Source organism: Oryza brachyantha, chromosome 4 (genome assembly GCF_000231095.2).
Source record: "Oryza brachyantha chromosome 4, ObraRS2, whole genome shotgun sequence".
NCBI lineage: Eukaryota > Viridiplantae > Streptophyta > Magnoliopsida > Poales > Poaceae > Oryza > Oryza brachyantha.
This window is the reverse complement of record NC_023166.2, coordinates 3,334,710-3,352,999: the sequence shown is the minus strand read 5'-3', so window position 1 is coordinate 3,352,999 and position 18,290 is coordinate 3,334,710. Positions and strand designations below refer to the sequence as shown.

General features: G+C 43.2%; 1 protein-coding gene and 1 long non-coding RNA gene across 2 annotated transcripts; one reads left to right on the top strand and one right to left on the bottom strand.

Annotated features, from left to right (window-relative positions):
* Positions 1 to 1,810: 1,810 nt before the first annotated feature.
* On the bottom strand, positions 1,811 to 11,937 carry LOC102708794 (UDP-glycosyltransferase 79-like). The gene is given in 8 exon segments (XM_040522996.1): positions 1,811 to 2,420; positions 3,070 to 3,454; positions 3,863 to 4,015; positions 4,929 to 4,962; positions 6,377 to 6,387; positions 9,264 to 9,279; positions 10,151 to 10,472; positions 10,818 to 11,937. Coding segments are annotated over 8 exon segments (2,328 nt in total). The 5' UTR covers positions 11,884 to 11,937; the 3' UTR covers positions 1,811 to 2,079.
* On the top strand, positions 6,021 to 7,189 carry LOC102721262. The gene is made up of 3 exons (XR_423380.3): positions 6,021 to 6,325; positions 6,417 to 6,504; positions 6,782 to 7,189. It is a non-coding gene; the product is annotated as an uncharacterized LOC102721262 (long non-coding RNA).
* Positions 11,938 to 18,290: the final 6,353 nt, after the last annotated feature.

The window sequence follows — 18,290 nt, the reverse complement described above, 5'->3', positions numbered from 1 at the left end:
GCAATTGTTTCCTACTAGGAGTCGGATTAGTTTCCTAATAGAATTCTTTCGCCTTATCCTATTAGGACTCTTAGATTTTCTCCTTATATATACTCTTGTACTCTGCACAGGAAGAGGCGAGTTCTCATTGTTTCCCCTGCATTGTAATCATATCCTCATAGTGGTTATTGCCGGTTTACGCCCGTGGTTTTTTCCGCAAGGGTTTTCTACATTAATTTCATGTCTTGTTTGTGCATTTGTTTCTAACACAACTAAAACTAATGGACACAAACTCTTCATTTCAATCGACGTGGAAGCAGTTAACGTTGGAGTTGTCAAGATCGTCAATCCGTGAACCATCGCCGAGGGCGACGAAGGCACCGTCGAGATCACCGATCCATGCGTAACCATCGAGGGTGATGAATCCATGAGTTTGGTGAAGGATGAAGAGCTTACCGTACTGCTGGTTGTCTGCATTGCTCCGACGGATATGACGGCGTCGTTGCGTATTAGGGCATAGCAGATCGCATAATTAGGGAATGTGATGTGTGCGCTGTGCCACCATACCAGATTACGTGGTCAAGGATGCAAAGATCAGGATGCCAATGCTGGCTGTGGAGGTTCTCGTTGCTACGGCGAGCAGGACGACGACGTCGCGGGCTGCGTCAGATCGCGTAGCAGAATCGCGTGCGATGTCTTTCCTTTTTACGGCGAGTACGTACGAGGCGCATACTCATATACATAGAGAGATACGGGATAAAGAATAACAAAATTAAATTAGAGATTAATTGTGCTTTAAGATGTTTGTATCCAAGGTGGCAAAATTCTGAGCGGGGCCTCACTGATTTGGCTTCCATGCCTATCCTCATAGAATTTTTTTCCCACTACCATGGCCTTGTGCCGTAGTCCTTCCGAATCTGGTGGGCCCCAAGAAAGCCCATTTGCGTGCAAATAAATCTGGTCAAGTGGTTAGTGAAAAGTAGTATTATACTACCATTCTGCACTAGGTAGCCAAGTATACCATTCTCTTGGTTTTCGAAACACATACTCCCCAAATACGACTCAAAGACACTGATTAAATCGTTTAGTTTGACTGTTAGTTTGTCGGTGGCAGGAGGTATTGAACCTCAATGACACTTCCATATTCGTTAATATATCTTGAAATAGACTGCTAGTCAAAATTCTATCCCTGCCTGAAATAATAGCAATGGAAAGTCCATGCATGTTATACACATAGTTCATGAACACTGTGAACTACATCTCAAGTATCTTCAGGTTAAGGACATCACATGAAAATAAAGTGTGCATAATTTGTGACTCTATCCACCACCACCGAAATAACCTCGTTTCCTTTTGATAAGCGCAAACCCTACATAAGATCCATGGAACCATTCTATGTCAGGAATATGCAAAGGAACTCTCAGTAGCTCTAATCCCAGAATGCGCCCCCCCCCCCCAAACTACTCATTTAACAGCTGTACTCTGATTCCAGGCCTACAAATATTCTATTCTTGTATCTTAATAGGCCATCACTAATAGTATACTGTTCTTAAATATTCTCGTTTGCTTGCATTCTTATGATTATTTTGTTGTATTGATCATCATTTTCATAACCGACTTTGACATCATTCACCCATTCTGGTCTCTGGGTGGACAATTCTAATAGCCTGACATCCCATTGCATCTTGCTCTTCACCCACATTCTGCTAGATATTGTAGCCACTACATTCCCCTTACCCCTTCTATATTCTATTTTGTAATCAAATTCTTCTAAAAGCTTCAACAAAAGTTTATGTTGAATTCCTTCGGTTAACCTTTGTGTGGCCATAAATTTAGTAGGAGATTTTATTTCCGAAAATATCCAACATAATAATTCAAAGATCGGACATATTCTTTTGGCATCTTACAGTTGAAGTTTGGCATATTCCATACGCCGTATCAAAATCGTTAATCAATCAGCTAGTAAATAATTTTTTTACCAATAACATAGTAGAACTATTTTTGTCTTCTCCCTTGGTCATAACCAGAGATCGAAACAATTTCGCTGTAACCAGATATCCAAATAATATACATCCGCAACAGTACAAAAGCTATTCCATGTCAATGTGAAGTGTACTTCGCGGCGAACATGGCAATATTATTACTCGAGCTGCCCCCTTCCTTCATTGCTTCCTTCGCTTTCTTCATCCACTTATCAGCGTTTTTCCTGTACTCTGCTTTCCTCTCACCCTCTAGGACTTCTCGGATGCATCTCTCCACCTCTTCTTTCCTCACCATGCCTTCGTTGTTGTCCCGCTGCAAGCGTACACCGTTTCCCCATGCGCTCTCGATGTACTTCGCTGTAGTCGGTTGGTCTGTCCACTGAGGCATTGCTAACAGTGGAACGCCAATAACAATTGCTTCTGTTGTTGAGTTCCATCCACAGTGCGTTAAGAAGCAGCCTGTTGATTAATGAACAACCATCAGTTGCTACCCTGCAGCTTAATTATTTGGAAGTTATTACTGTGGATACTTCCAACAGAATTTACACGATAAACACCTCTTAATATCTAAGAGTTGGATTCACAAGATAGGTTACATATTGGAGAATTTATGGGGCGTATAATATAGATCTTCTGAAAATGAATCAAACCCAATGTTTCGTCTATTCTGTACAAAATTAGGAACAGTACATCCTAGTAGGATTCTATTGCCACCTTGTGATACCAAACAATAATTTCATGCTAAGAAATAGTCCAATGAAAATGAGCAGTAACTATGCATCAGTTACAACTAGTGTTCTCTGTTCGGTGATCATTTGGTTTACAGCTGATAATTATGTCTGTCCTGAAATACTTGAACTTGTCCTTTAGTGCAGGAACTGAAATCAACCATATTATCTACCAATTTCTAGCCACTTAAAATGTGAATTGAAAAGAAATACACTTCTGTTTCATTTGACAATCAAAAAGACAGCGCTATTATGAAACAAACTAATATATTTTTATAATACTAGGCTCCATGAGTACAATTTAAGCAGATTAAACATAGCTTGTTGTTTGCTTAACAGCTGCATATTGTTGTGAACAGGACATGTATTTTGTTCCATACCTGTGGCCTTGTGAGATAAGACCTCGAGCTGGGGGCACCAGGAAACAATCAGGCCCCTCTCCTTGCACTTGTCACGGAGTTCCTCTGACAGCTTGTGTTCATCGCAGGACCTGATGACCCAAATGAACGGTTTACCAGAATTGCAAAGTCCATTGCCCAGCTCATCTAACTGGGCTGCGTTGAGGTCAGCCACAGTTCCATAGGAAGCGTAAACAACAGAGCAAGCGGGCTGATTATCGAGCCACGCAATGCAAGGTGAAGTGCTGTCAGAAAGGTCGAACCCATATGTCTTGTTAGGCTGCAACTGATCGTCATCCAGGTAGAACGATGGCACAGTCGGTCCAATCGTCTTAAAACGCCATGCTGATGCCATGTAATCTGCCTCCTGCTTAGGTAGCATTGCGTATCATCTTCCACGTTTTTCGTTGAATCAAATACTCCCTACGATTTTTTTAATTGACACAATTAACTTTTAAATTTATGTTTAACCATTCGTCTTATTAAAAAAATTTCCAAATATATAAAATTATAAATCAAACTTGAAGTTACTATAGTAATAAATTAAATCATAACAAAATAATCATTAATTACATATTTTTTTTAATAAGATGAAAGGTTAAATATAGATCCAAAAGTAAAACGATCGTCATTTAAAAAAATCAGAGTGAGTAGTTCCATATTTTTTACTGGGGTTGATGTTAAGATGAACAATGTTGGCCACTCTTTTTTACCCAACTGTACTGTCATTTAGCAAATCAACAAACAGGTGAGGGGCATGGGCAAACCGACACACCTTTGGCTCAAGTTCATGGCACGAGTTGACGAGCACGTCGTCGACGGTCTCCAGCCCTTCGAACTGGCTCAGCACCAGCTCCAGCACCGGCGGGTACGAGTCCGGCGCGTTCACGAACGAGGGCACGTCCTCCGGCCCCAGCTCCACGCTCAGCTTCCCGCGGAGCGCGCTCCCGTCCACGACGGGCAGCCCGGCGCGCCCCGCCCAGACCTCGCCGTAGATGGCGTCCACGGCGCACGGCTGCGTGAAGAGCACCGCGGCCGGCACGCCCACCTCGCGCGCCACGCGCCGCGCCCAGGGCAGGTGCGAGTCGTACACCAGCACGCGCGCGGGCCTCCCCGCCGCGGCCTCGGCGCGGAGGAGGGCCCCCAGGGTCTGGGACCCCACCTCCGCCTGCCGGCGCATGTACTCCCCGAAGTCCGGGCAGGCCGCCCTGCCGCCGGAGTCGAAGCCGTCGGAGATGGCGGCGACGGGGAACGGGCCGCCCGGGGACGGGACGGTGGAGATGACGTGGCGGGTGGCAACGAGCGTGGGGCGCAGGCCGTGGCGCGCGAGGCGGCGGCCGAGCTGCAGCATCGGGTTGACGTGGCCGTGCGCGCCGGGGAAAGGGAGGAGGAAGACACAGCCTCCGCCGGCGCCGGCGTCGGCGCCATGTTGGTTGGAAGAGGTGGCCGTCTCGGAGCTCTCCATGTCGGCAGCTCTTTTTTTTATTTTTTATTTTTTATTTTGGCGGCTGTTCCTTCTATTTTTTTGTGGTATTCATTTTTTCTTTGCCACCTCATTTCCAATTCGTTTGGATAAACGATGTTTTTACGCTAGCCCTCCATTCTGCTCACCTCATTTCATCTTATTCCAGTACATATATATTCTTAAATCTCATTAGATATATGGGCATTTGGTTTTATTTATTTATTTATTTATTTTGCATTTTCTCATGGCTTCAAATACATCGTGTTTTTTTTACATGTTGTAGCGGATTGGTAACTGTTTGGATCGGCCATTGATAAATGGGTTTAGGGGTGCTAATTCCGTATTATCGGCATCAAATTGATATATAGAGGCAAACAAGTTTAATGGTTGGCCATCGCAACTATCTCGTACTTTCTTTGTTCTATAACATAAGATGTTTGACTTTTTTTTAATGTTTAACCATTTGTGTTTTTCAAAAATTATAAAAATATTATTTATTTTACTTGTGATTTACTTTATTATCAAAAGAACTTTAAGCATGACTTGTCAATTTTTTATATCTGTATTAATTTTTTTATAAGACGATTGGTCAAATATTGTAACCAAAAAAGTCAAACATCTTATATTATGAAAGAGAAGTGTAGCTTAGAAAAAGTTACACAAATAAGAATAAATTACACTTTGGGTTAATTTTGATTACACAAGTTTCAATTTGGATAATTGTTAAATCTATCTTTGAACCACATAAATTTATCATTATTGTTGTTTGGACCACATCTAACAACTTTTTCCGGCCGTGTATTAGAGCTGATATATTTAAAGTCATTGATTTGTATTGAGAAATTATTGGTGAGTGGTCCAAATCATCACAATAAAAGGATTATTTGGTTCGAAAAAAAAGATAAGACTGCGTAAAATGAAATTTAGAAATTAATTTATGCCCAACGTACATTTTACTCAAACAAATGCACATAAATTAAGTCTATTAAAAAATTCTATATATGCATGTGTAGCACGCACAACTCAATGTTTACCCTACAATGCACTATCTGATTTTACTTATTCATCATTTTTCAAATCTAACGGCTAAAACCATTTTCATAAGATCGAATGGCTAGAACGGATTCCACCTCTACTTATACAAATTTTCTGTATATTAGAGAGTTCTAAATTACAAAAACTTTCTAATTTAAAAATAGTCTCGTTGATTGCAGAGTTTTCATATGTTAGAAATTATCTTGCCAATTAGAAACAATGAAAACATTGTTTCTATGTATTCCAGTCTATATAAAAATAAATATAATTTTTCAAGAGAGTTCTTTCGGTCCTCTTTTTTTACCGCCGGTACCAAGTCTAATCTAACCGTCCATTCGCAAAGGGGCACGATGGGAAGATGAAATTTCCCTATTCCAGCAAAGAAGTGAGGACTAATCCCCATTGCGCTGCCACCAGGAGCCGAACTCTGCCCATCGCAGACTCACGCCGCCCTCCGCACGCGGAATTCTGCCCACTGCCGCCTCACGCCACCCTCTGCCTGCCGCCCTCCGTGCGCCGCAGCCTCATGCCACCCTCTGCACACGGAACGCCGCCTGCCGCCACCTCACACCACCCGGTGCAAGCAGAACGCCGCACGCCGCCCGGCGCACGCCGCCAGCAACCCGCCGCCGGCTGGCCCGGTGCTGCGGGGGTCGTAGATGGCGGCCAGACTTTGCGGCACCGCCTGGTAAGCCGCTGCAGTGTTTCGCGCCGCCGGTTGACTCAACGGTGGAACAGGTGAGCACCCGAACCCATCTCCCTTGGCGCAATTGCCACCGCACTTTCCACTGCGCTACCATCTAATTGTTCTGCATGATTTCCTTCTCAGTTGTTGCCTCCTATATCACCGTTCCAACTAGGCAAGCATACGTCGCATTTTACTTCGCCAGCAACAGCCATATCAGATTTTGGATCAGGTAATAAAATTTGAAGACGAAATTATCAGCAATTTTCCATCGTATATTGATCAAATACATTTAGGTTATCTATTCCCTGGATTTTGTTTTACAGTTGATGATAGTTATAATTTTACGGCATTGAACTCTTGTAGTTGATTTCAGTTAGTGCGCAGATTTCAGTTTTATGTCGAAATCTGAATTGCATATTTTGTTATACTTCCTGCTGGATATGTTTACAAACTGAAGGTTTATTTGATATATTTGTTCATTTTTCTTGTTGAAATTTTTTACATAGATGGCAGACGAGATGGGTGACAATTTCTGGACATTGGAAGAGCAAGAGGAGTACTCGAAGATTACTGCTACGAGGTTTAAGTTAGAGGATGATGGATTCAACTTCTATAATACGTACGCAAAAGAGAAAGGGTTTAGTGTTAGGAAGAATTTTTCCAGACGTGATCAAGTGACCGGAAAGATAATACTTAGGGAGTATACATGTTTTAGGGAAGGATACAGGAATGTGTTTATATGGAACCAACCATTAGAACAAGAGAACAAGTAGATTGGTTGTAATGCTATGTTAGTAAGAACAGGTATAATAAACTGATTAGGCGGACACCAAAACTATGTCATATAATCGAATTCATACGTGGAAGAAAGAGAATTGATGAGAGAGAAGAAAGCCGGCGACAAATCTATCGCCCGGCGATAGCTTAGTTTTCCAAGCAGTACTGCTCGTTTGCAGCCCAGCTTGGCGATTAAAAACACGATTTGTGGGTCCCACCCACCACATCCGATCCCTTTCCAACTTTTTCCCACCCAGCCACAAACGCTCGATCCCATCCATCCCCCGCCGCGCGATCCCCTTCCCCGCCGCGCGTACTCGATCTCATCCCTGAAGCTGCGCGATCGATCTCCTCCCCGGTGCTGTTTCTACTGATCAATCTCCGACGCGCTCAATCGAAGTCCGCCGCCCCATCCGCACGCTCTGAATCTCTGCCGCCCCACCCGCATGCGCCATCTCCCTCTAGTCTTATTCTTTTTTTCTCTGTTGTGATGATTTACTTCAACTAAATGAACTGCTAGGCAAGATCGACTACTAATAGCGGCAGTTCAGTAATTCTATTTTCTTCCTTGTGATGCAGTAGCTTGGTGTTTTTTTAATGCTTTCACCCGCTGAACTCACTTTGAATTTAGTTGTTATACCTCTGGACATATTGCATACTATTTCAAAATGGCCATAAATTCTCACTCAATTTTTTTTTGTCTATTTTGCTTTATCCTCTATTACCTTGTCAATTTTCTAGAACTGCATCCATTTTTCATTCCATGCCCTTCTGTTAAGACATGTTTAAACTGGCATGGTATTATTTAAATCTATGGTATTTGGACATAATGTTACGTAATAACAATGCCTTGTAATTTCTGTACTAAAAAGAATTTTGTTGGTATGGTCTATGGTATGCTCATGGCACAAAGGGCTATAAAGATTCAGTTCACTCTTGATCATATTCATTGATATGTATATGTTATAATTTACTATTTGATTATGAGGTATAGTCAGCCAAGGGACAATCTATTGTACTAACAGCTGGCTTTAGCAATGGGCTATTAGCGAGCAGCAGGCTGTATTGTTAGACTTGCTCTAATCAAACTTGATAAGAAGACTGGCGATTGGTTTGTTGTGAAGTTTGAGGCCAAGCATTGTCATCCTTTGGCAACACAAGATGAGGTGCCTTTCCTGCGGTCTCACCGTAAGATTAGCAATGCCCAAAAGAAAAATGCAATGGAATTGAGAGATGTTGGTTTGCGTCAGCATGAAGTAATGGATGTGATGGAGAGGCATCACGGTGGCTTCGAATCTACAGGTTTTGTGAGTAGGGACATGTACAATTTTTTCGTAAGATAAACAAAGAAACATATAATAGGCGGCCAATAATCTGAATTCTTCGAACTGCTTCGGGATCTCATTTTTAGTTTCTAATCATTAGAGGTTTGTGTACTCATTATTCTATTTCTTTTTCTTTCCAACCAACCGATCTTTCATTTCATCCTTCTTTCTTTCCTCTTCGATATCCTTGAGTTTCTATTTTTTCCTCTATCATCTAATTCATAATAAAAGGTGAAATAGAGGAAGAACCCCTATGGAAATCGACCTAATCCAGATCCAATAGGAATTAAATCAAGATATCCAATTGATAACAATATGCTGCATCGAATTGGATATGGAATCAGATTCCATATAGAGGAGAATTCCATATATCGAATTAGATAATGAATCTAATTTAGGAATATATAAATAATATCCCATATCGATTTGTTTCTTCTATTTTGTTTGTGTATTTTCACATTTTCTAGAGGGTGTACCTGAAATACAATTAGCATGTTGATAACAAGTTTTTAAAATAGCGTTGCACCTCTAGCCGCACAGGTTCATGTATAATTCTATAAAATTTGTGTTCAATTTCTTAATGAGAAATAAAAACTAATTTAACAATTAACAACTTTTAGAGCATCTTCAAGATAATGCTAATACTTTCCTCCCAAAATACTTTATTGGGTCTGTCCAAAAATTTATTGGGCATAAGAATTACACCTTCCTAGAAAACCAAAAACTGGATAACTTGTATTAAAAACACATATGTCTGTTATAAAATCTAGGATGCGAAAGAGCTGGTTTTAGTCATGTGTTAATATTAGAAATAGACTTGAGAACCTATTGGAGATATGTTTTCTAGCATAATTCCTAAAATTCAGTTTAGGGATTAATTTTAGACACCTCTTGGAGATGCTCTAGCTAGATGTATTTGGGTAAAGTGGTTATTCCTCCTGTTTATTCTCCTTTAATTACTTGAAACTGTCATGCGTTTTCCTTTATTTCTCTAAGTAATTTTTATTCTGTTTTAATTATTTGAAACTGCAAAGTATTTTCCTTTATCTTTCAAAGTAATTTTGGAGGAAAAATATTTGTGTCATACTACTAAAGTTTTACATAGTTTTAAACAAGTAAAACTTTGCCGGCGTCACAGAAAAGCTACATCTTGCCGTATGCCCATTTTTTTTTGTACATACTGCACTTATAAGATCATTTTCAAGAAAAAGGCATTATTCCTTGTTCTATTAATTTGGTAAATACTTGACTACGAATTCAGCAGCGTAAATCGTTCTGTTTTTTCTGAATGTAATGATGATGGTCAAATAAGAATATATTCCTAAAGAAAAGTTATAGATGATTTTGAGTTTTGATCAAACAGTGCGTCGTACACTCTCTTTAATTTACTAGTTAACCTTTCATGGCTTGCGGATTTAGGTTTACTTTTGGCTAAGTCATATTGGGTAAGTGATAGTATTTCATATATTTTATAGTTGTTTCTTGAATATGATGCTGCCACATCAAACCATATTTTAAACAAATTTGGATGATCAGTTGGTGGTTGCGAAGGCAAGGAATGCTGCGGAGTGGTCGTTGGCAAGGCACATCTTGCCAACGACCCCTGCGCCCCTTCCCATTCCCCACCTCTAATAGCACCAAATATTTTACCTATCTAGCTCTGTACAACTAAAACCATGTGGCCATTATAGGTTGTTTCTCTTTTTTACTTAACACAATGGATCCTTAGAAGGAAAAGAAAGGCTTTATCCAAATTACTAATTTCATAAATACTTGGCTACAAATTCAGCAATATTCTTGTCGGAACTGCCACCTTGCTGCGCTGCTGCCTTCGCCTTTTGCATCCACTTAGCAGCATTCTTCTTGTACTCTGCACCCCTCTTCCCATCCACAACTTTCTTGATGCATGTCTCCACTTCCCCCTTTCTGACCAACCCTTTCTCGTGTAGCTTTACACGCACACCAATCTCCCATGCGGTTTCCACGTATCTCGCTATGGTCGGCTGGTCAGCCGACTGCGGTACTGTCACCATTGGCACACCGGTCGCGATTGCTTCCATCGTCGAGTTCCATCCACAATGCGTCAAGAAACAACCTACATGTGCGCAATATATATAAGTGTCCTCAGAATTCATAGTGACCCAAGCCTGTTTCCAATTCGTGAATAAGTGGTTGTTGCAATTTTCTTTCAAAATTATTCCTAAATATTTTGGGGTTTTTCATCCCCCGCAACCGAAAATTGTCTGAACTTTTCTCTTTTTTTTGTGAATTAAGCTAGGTTAATTCAAATTTGAGAAAAAATGTTCAAAATGAAATTTCAAACTCAAAAGTCAACAATATCAAATAAAAAAAGTAGGCTGCAACTTAACACTATGTACCTCGTCAACCAAAACAAAAGCTAGTATCTTAATTTTGCAACTGTCATTTTAGCAATTCATACCTGTTGCCTTGTGTTTCAGGACCTCAAGCTGGGGGCACCAAGACACAATTAGCCCCTTCTCCTTGCACTTTTCACGGAGTTGTTCGGACAACTTGTGTTCTTCATTCGACCTCACCACCCAGAGGAATGGCTTGCCGGAATTGCAGAGGCCATTGCCGAGCTCCTCGAGCTCGGCGCTGTCAAGGCTGTAGACTGTGCCATAGGACGCAAGCACAACCGAGCCAGGAGCCTGCTTGTCAAGCCATTCCATGCACGGCGGCGCGTTGCCAGCCGCGCTGAAGATGCTGATGCCGTAGGCTTTGTTCGACGGCAGCCGGCCATCGTCGAGGAAGAACGACGGCAACGTGGGGCCGACGGTTTTGGCCCGCCATGTCGACTCCATGTGCGCTGCCTCCACCGGCTCGAGGTCGTGGAACGAGTTGACGAACACGTCGTCGGCGTCGTCGAGGCCCTCGAACTGCCGGATCGAGACGTCGAGGTACTTGGGGTACAGCTCCGGCGCCGCGACGAACGGCGGCACGTCCGCCGGGGCGAGGTCGACGCTGAGCACCCCGCGGCGCAGGAGGTCGCTCCCGTCCTTCACCGGCAGCGGCGCGCGCCCGGCCCACACCTCGCCGTAGACCGCGTCCACCGCGCACGGCTGCGACAGGAACGCCGCCGTCGGGACGCCGGCAGCGCGCGCCACCCGGGGCACCCACGCCATGCGGGGGTCGTACACGAGCACGGCCGGTGGCCTCCCGGCGCGCGCCTCGTCGTCGATGACCCGCGCCAGCGTCTCCGACCCGACGGTCTCCAGGCGGCTGGAGTACTCGACCGGGTCGGGGCACGAGCCCATGCCGCCGGCGTCGAAGCCGTCGGAGAACGCGACCATGCGGAAGGGATCGCCGGGCGGCGGGCCCGTGGCGGAGAGCACGTACCGCGTCGCGGCGAGCGTGGGGCGGAGGCCGTGGTAGGCGAGGCGGTGGCCGAACTGGAGCATCGGGTTCATGTGGCCCTGCGCCGGCAACGGCACGAGGAGGACGTGGGCGCCGGCGCCGGCGCTGGGCCGATCGTTCATGATCTCCATGGGACTGCGAGGAAGGGTAGCTAGCTAGCTCTGTGTCGCCGCGACGATGAGTTCATATATGTAGGTGTTGCGGCGGAGTGGCGCGCAAGTTCATTTTGGCGCGCTTGACGACGACAAGTTTTGTAGGCGAAGTGTAAACTCGCTTTGACGAGAGACCGCCATCAGGATTATCGGGTAGGGTTTGCACGTGGTCATAGGGAAGTTGCTCACGGGGTTCCTGCTCTTATGGCTTTATTACTTCGTGTCTACATCCACGATGACTAAAAATTCCGCCAACAACTTATTCATACCTATTAAGGCCTTATTCAGTTAATCCCAACCATAAGAGTATTCAAGAGAATTAAAAAAAATTTATTCCACACCAATTATGATGTAGAATTATTCCTCTCAATACTCTTTAATCCCTCCCTCTCTATTAGAGAATAACCGAACAGGGTCTAACGGACTTGAGTTTTCTTCACACATATATCGATATGGATATTATGTACCTATTGAGTACCCATACCCATAGTACTAATTAACTTAGATCACTTAATAAATAATTTAGTGATATTTGTATATATCAAATGAACAAAAAATTGTGTGATTCTCAAACAACAAGTAATTCAAAGTCTTTTTTAGTTTAGAACAAATTTTGTTGTGTCTTCTTGTATTACATAAAAATATATTTAAATAAAATATTAAGTGATCATGTAATACATAACAAATATTTATTGTCAGAGTTCCTTTTAGTTTAAAAAATATGACAATTTTTAACCAAGTGAAGTTACTAATGATGTTTTCATTGGTCATGTTTCCTATTTGTTATTATCAGGAGGTGCAGATATCTTTGAATGATTAAAAATATTCTACAATGATGCATCACATTTGACATATAAATGAATTTACTTATTTCACATAAAAGTTGGTGCCAACAAAATATTACCAAAGATTTATCTTTGATGTTATTGTTAGTGACTTAATTATTTGATCGCTCAACAATAGTGATCTAGTGTCTTCATCGATACTATGATTAGCGAACTACGGCACGATGGTGCACAAGAACTTCATTGTGTTGGTATCATTCCTTGTTCTAACGATGTCTCGTGTTGTCTTGTCTTGTGCTACTGCACATGTCGTGTGGACGTTATGATTGGGCTTTAATTATAAAGGTATATAGTGCATATTTATACCATCTTTATGATTGGAAATAGAATTTTTTTACGGTCCTTCGGTACCTGCCGGTACTAAATGTGAGCCGTTCGATTGGGCAGATCGAATGACTCAGATTTGATCAGTAGCACCCGGTACCAACACCATCCTTGCGCGGTACCACGTTAAGAAAGAAGAGCGGAAGGGCAACGGGGTAAATTCGCAACACCATCGTTGCTGATTGGGAGCCTAAGTTCGCTTCCTCTCGATCGGAATAGGGAAGAAACCCTAGCTTTGTTCCTCTTGGAGATCAGGCCGGCGGCCTCCCTGACAGGACCCGGACTAGAAATCACGAATTCCTGACGAACTGAACGAAATTTCAGAGAAGATATGGTGGTCGCCGCAAGACAATTATCCTAACCCTAACTACTCAGAACAAACAAGATAATTTGGGTTTCGTATCTTTCCCCTTCCAGGCCAAATCGGCTTAATAGGTTGTTTGTTTTGACCTGATTACAGCAGCTGCTTAATTAATATCACATCTCACAACATGCTTAATTCTGAAAGTAATAAGAAAACGACAACAGTCGTGACGTCAACAGTGTTTTAGTCTCCAGCGATGTCGTCTGATCTTCATAAGCCGTAGCTCGCTTCATCCCAGTCGTTGATGTGTTCTCCCGTGTTCACTTCTTGTCATCAGCTTCTTCTTCAGACATTCAGTTCCAGTTTGGTTGATACTGACAATTGCCCCCCCTTGGCATCTTTGTTCTCAAGGATGAAAGGATGGAAATGTATGCTGAATAAAAATAGCATCCTCCCATGTAGCACCTGCTGGGGTCATGTTCTTCCAGAGAATCAACCATTGAGTCACTGTCATACCCTGTCTGGGAATCATCCTCCTTTGCAAGACAACAACCTGTTCAGTTTGCACCTTACTGTCAGCTCCCACCAGTGGTAAATTCGGAATGGGCGCTGCATTAGGCTTTGCTCAGAAAGGAGATAGGTCGGCCTGCTAGCCTCAGTACAACTCCAATACCTGTATTGCAAGTATCAGTTTCAATCACAAATGGTTGTTGAAAATCAGGTAATGCGAGCACTGGGCTATTGCATAAACAGGATTTGAGTTTTTCAAATGCTTCAGTTTGAGTAATTCCCCAATGAAAAGCATCCTTCTTAACCAGATCATGGAGGCGTCTGCAAATGATACAATAATTTCTAATGAACCTTCTGTAGTATCCTGTCATTCCCAGGAAACTTCTGAGCTCTATTATCTTCTTTGGAATTTTCCATTTCATGACCTTAGCCACATTCTTGGGACTGGTAGCTACTCCTTCCTCAGAGATAACATGACCTAGGTAGGTCACACTTGAATCAGCAAAGAGCACTTTTTAAGTTTTGTCACTAGCTGATTATCATGCAGGGCTTGTTGTAGGTGCTCTTTTTGTTCTTCCATAGTTTTGCTATATACCAGAATGTCATCAAAGAAGACCAGCAGAAATTTCATGAGAAATGGAGCAAAAATCTGGTTCATGAGTGATTGAAAAGTAGCATGAGCATTTGTCAGTCCAAACGGCATAACTAAATACTCATAATGCCCCATATGTGTTTTGAAAGCAGTCTTTGGGATATCCTCTTCCTTCATTCGAATTTGATGATATCCTGACCTAAGGTCCAACTTAGAAAATACAGATGCCCCCTTAAGTTCATCCAGTAAGTCTTCGATTATAGGCATTGGAAACTTGTCTTTGACAGTTTGGTTGTTCAATTGCCTATAATCCACACTTAACCTCCATGATCCATCTTTGTTTCTCACCATCACTACTGGAGAAACATATGGGCTAGTGCTGAGCTCTATCTCTTGAGACTTTAATAGTTCAGAAATAATTTCTTCCATGGCCCCCTTCTTGTAGTGAGGTACTCTATAAGGTCTCAGATTAGGTGGTTCGGCTCCTGTTTTCAGTTGAATGCTATGATCACAGTACCTCTGAGGGGGTAATCCTTTTGGTTCTTGAAATACTGACTGAAACTTCTCATGTATTGGTAAAATTTCTGGTGGAATGGTTCTTGCTTTATCAGCCTCCTCATCCTGTTCCTCTAAAACATGAACTTGTACCACACAGCCCATAGCTCCTTTCCCGAGAAGTCTGTTAACCACCTTGCTGTGAGTTTTAAACTTTCTTCACGGTTTAGTGAAATCCTGGTACTGCAATTTTCTTCCATTCCTTGTAATCTCCAGAGTTCTTTTTTTAAGGTCCAAGGGGATGGGGCTGTGTTGATAAATACAGTAAGCACCCAATATGTATCATATCCTTGCAACTCAATTACACTAAATTTATCTGAAAACTTTCCTCCTTGGATACTATAATCAATTTCTGGTACCACAAAACCAGATTGTAGTTCCCCTCCTCCAACAACTGTAACCCGCTTGGGTTCTGTTGTTATGAGAGGACACTGACTTTTGACAGCAAACTTCTGGTCCATGAATGTGGAGGTGCTCCCACTATCCACTAATCAAACAGCCTGTTTACCATTCACTTGGATCAACAGTGAGAAAGTATCAGGTCTAGGTACCCCTTGTACTGCACTTTGAGATATATTCATGATTTAGTCACTTTGTTCAGTCTTGTGAGGGCTACCAGGAGAAGATTTGATTTCACCTTCTCTCTCTTCTTCTTCTTCTTCTTCTTCTTCTTCTTCTTCTTCTTCTTTACCTCCTCCTTCCAATAACAAGGCATAAACTGCTTTTTTGACTTTACATTAGTGTTGTGGATCCCAAGGTTCTTTGCAAAACCAACATTTCTTCCCTTCCCTGATGGTATTATTTCCTTCTCTATCTCCAGTTTTTTGTATGCTTGGTTTTGGTTTAGTACCTTGACGACCAAATCTATTTCTGTTGAAACCATCATTGCCATTGTTCTTCTTTGCAATAGCTGCTTTCTCATAATTTTTTGCATACCAGTATGTGTCCAGCAGTCCCTGAGGCTTGTGACCACACACATCATGTTTAATCTCTCCCCTTAAACCCCAAATGAAACAACTGGTCAGAAATTGCTCCTGCAAATAAGGATCATCCCTTCTCACCAAATCCATGCATTCCTCGAATTTATCTATATACTGATTAACAGATAATCCATGTTGCTTCACATTCTGAAGCATCTCTACTGCCTCATGGATATTAGCATCTGAAAATCTAGTACACATCATAGCACACCATTGAGGCCAAGATATAGTTTGCCAATGTAGTGGTACTCCCCTGAACCAGGTGGCTGCCCTTCCTTGCAAATGAGCTAGAGCCATATTCACCCATTGATCTCCAGGTGTTCCAGTTAGTTCATAAAACTTTTCACATTGCTTAAGCCAATTGACTGGTTCCTCTCCTGAGAATAAAGGAATCTCTAACCTGGGCCCTTTCAAGATAGCTTCAGCATAAGTGTTTCCTTCTCCCTGAGGTCCCAAGTAAACATTCCTTTGAGAATCAAACATTTGCACCCCAGCATTGAGTCTGAGTGGTGCTCCCACCATGATAGTTCCCATGATCTGCTGATTAGTAAAGCCAGGTGGAAACATACCAGAATTCAGCAGTGGTGGTGTTGGTTAGGCTACCATCCCCTGGTTGATGGAATTTGGTATAACCCTGAACTGAGCTGCCTCTTCTCCTCCTTCACCAGGTGCTCTGTTGTGATTACTTGTCTCTGGTAACTTAGTGCCCTTTTGCTGGTCTTTCTCCTGAACCTTCCCCTGGTGGTTCATCATCCTCTGCATTTTTCTTCTTGAAAAAGTCCAGCAGCAAGTCCTTGATCTCCTTCACCTCAGATCTCAGCGTCTTCAACCCAGCTACCTCCTTTTTCAGAGTAGTCAATTCTGCCCGGACCTCTGTCAGCTCTTCTCCCTCGACCATAGATCCCTGCGACCGGGTCTTGCTCACCATACACCGTCTTGAGATGAACCGATCTACCGCCGTCTGCTCGGCCGAAATGGATGCACACCAACGCCGCCAACACCGCCGTTGAACTAATCTACCGCCGCCTGCTCCGCTGAAATGAAATCACACCAACGCCGCCGCCATCGACAGTACACACACGACCAGGGAATTTTACGGTCGCTCATGATGAGCAGCTCCCAACCTTAGGTGTGCTCGTTGCCCGCCCGATCCAAGGACAGATTCGAGCTCTGATACCTCTGTCAGGACTCTAACTAGAAATCACGAATTCCTGACGAACTGAACGAAATTTCAGAGAAGATATGGTGGTCACCGCAAGACAATTATCCTAACCCTAACTACTCAGAACAAAGAAGATAATTTGGGTTCCGTATCTTTCCCCTTCCAGGCCGAATCGACTTAATAGGTTGTTTGTTTCGACCTGATTACATCAGCTGCTTAATTAAGCTAATCACAGCTCAAAACATGCTTAAGTCTAAAAGTAATAAGAAAACGACAACAACCGTGACGTCAACAGTGTTTTAGTCTCCAGCGCTGCCGTCCGATCTTCATAAGCCGTAGCTCGCTTCATCCCAGCCGTTGATGTGTTCTCCCGTGTTCACTTCTTGTCATCAGCTTCTTCTTCAGACTTAACTGAATTCTTCAGACATTCAGTTCTAGTTTGGTTGATCCTGACACTCCCCTCCCATCTTCCCTTCCTCCCCTCCCTCCTATATTAATTTGGCTCCGCCGCCTTGCACCTATTCCGGTGATACGCTGTCGCTGGCCGCCCGCCGGGCGAGACACTTTCACCCCTTTTCCGGCGAGACGCCATAGCCCCAAACTCTGCAAGACAATCGAGGGGAAGGATCAGCCGCCACCGGACGGGGCGGGCAGCGGGGACGAGGGCGGAGGCGGCAGCGGAAGAGGAGGAGGGAGGGGTGGTAGCGCCACCCGACGGTGCTGCGGCGGCGCGCGTGGGGTGGTGCGGCTGAAATGCGTGGCGCCGCTGTTGCTCGGTGTGGGAGGGGATCGGAGGGGCCGGATCTGGGCGATGGGTTTGAAGGTGAGGGGCTTCATTGCTGAGATCCCATCTTACTTCGAATTCTGTTTTGTGCGTCTGTTTTGTGTTCTATACAATTTACTGAATATGACCTGAGGTGTGACCCAATTACTGAGTTTGTATTGTTGTGCACTTATGCTCACTTCCCTTTTTGCATTGTTCAAAGTTTTCAAATGACTGTAATGAATGGTTGAACCGGAGTAGTAAGTTACTGGCCAGTAGTTCAGGTTGCAGTCCATTCCATACCATGTGAACTTTCATGAATTTTTTTGATTGTATAATGTGGAAACTCTG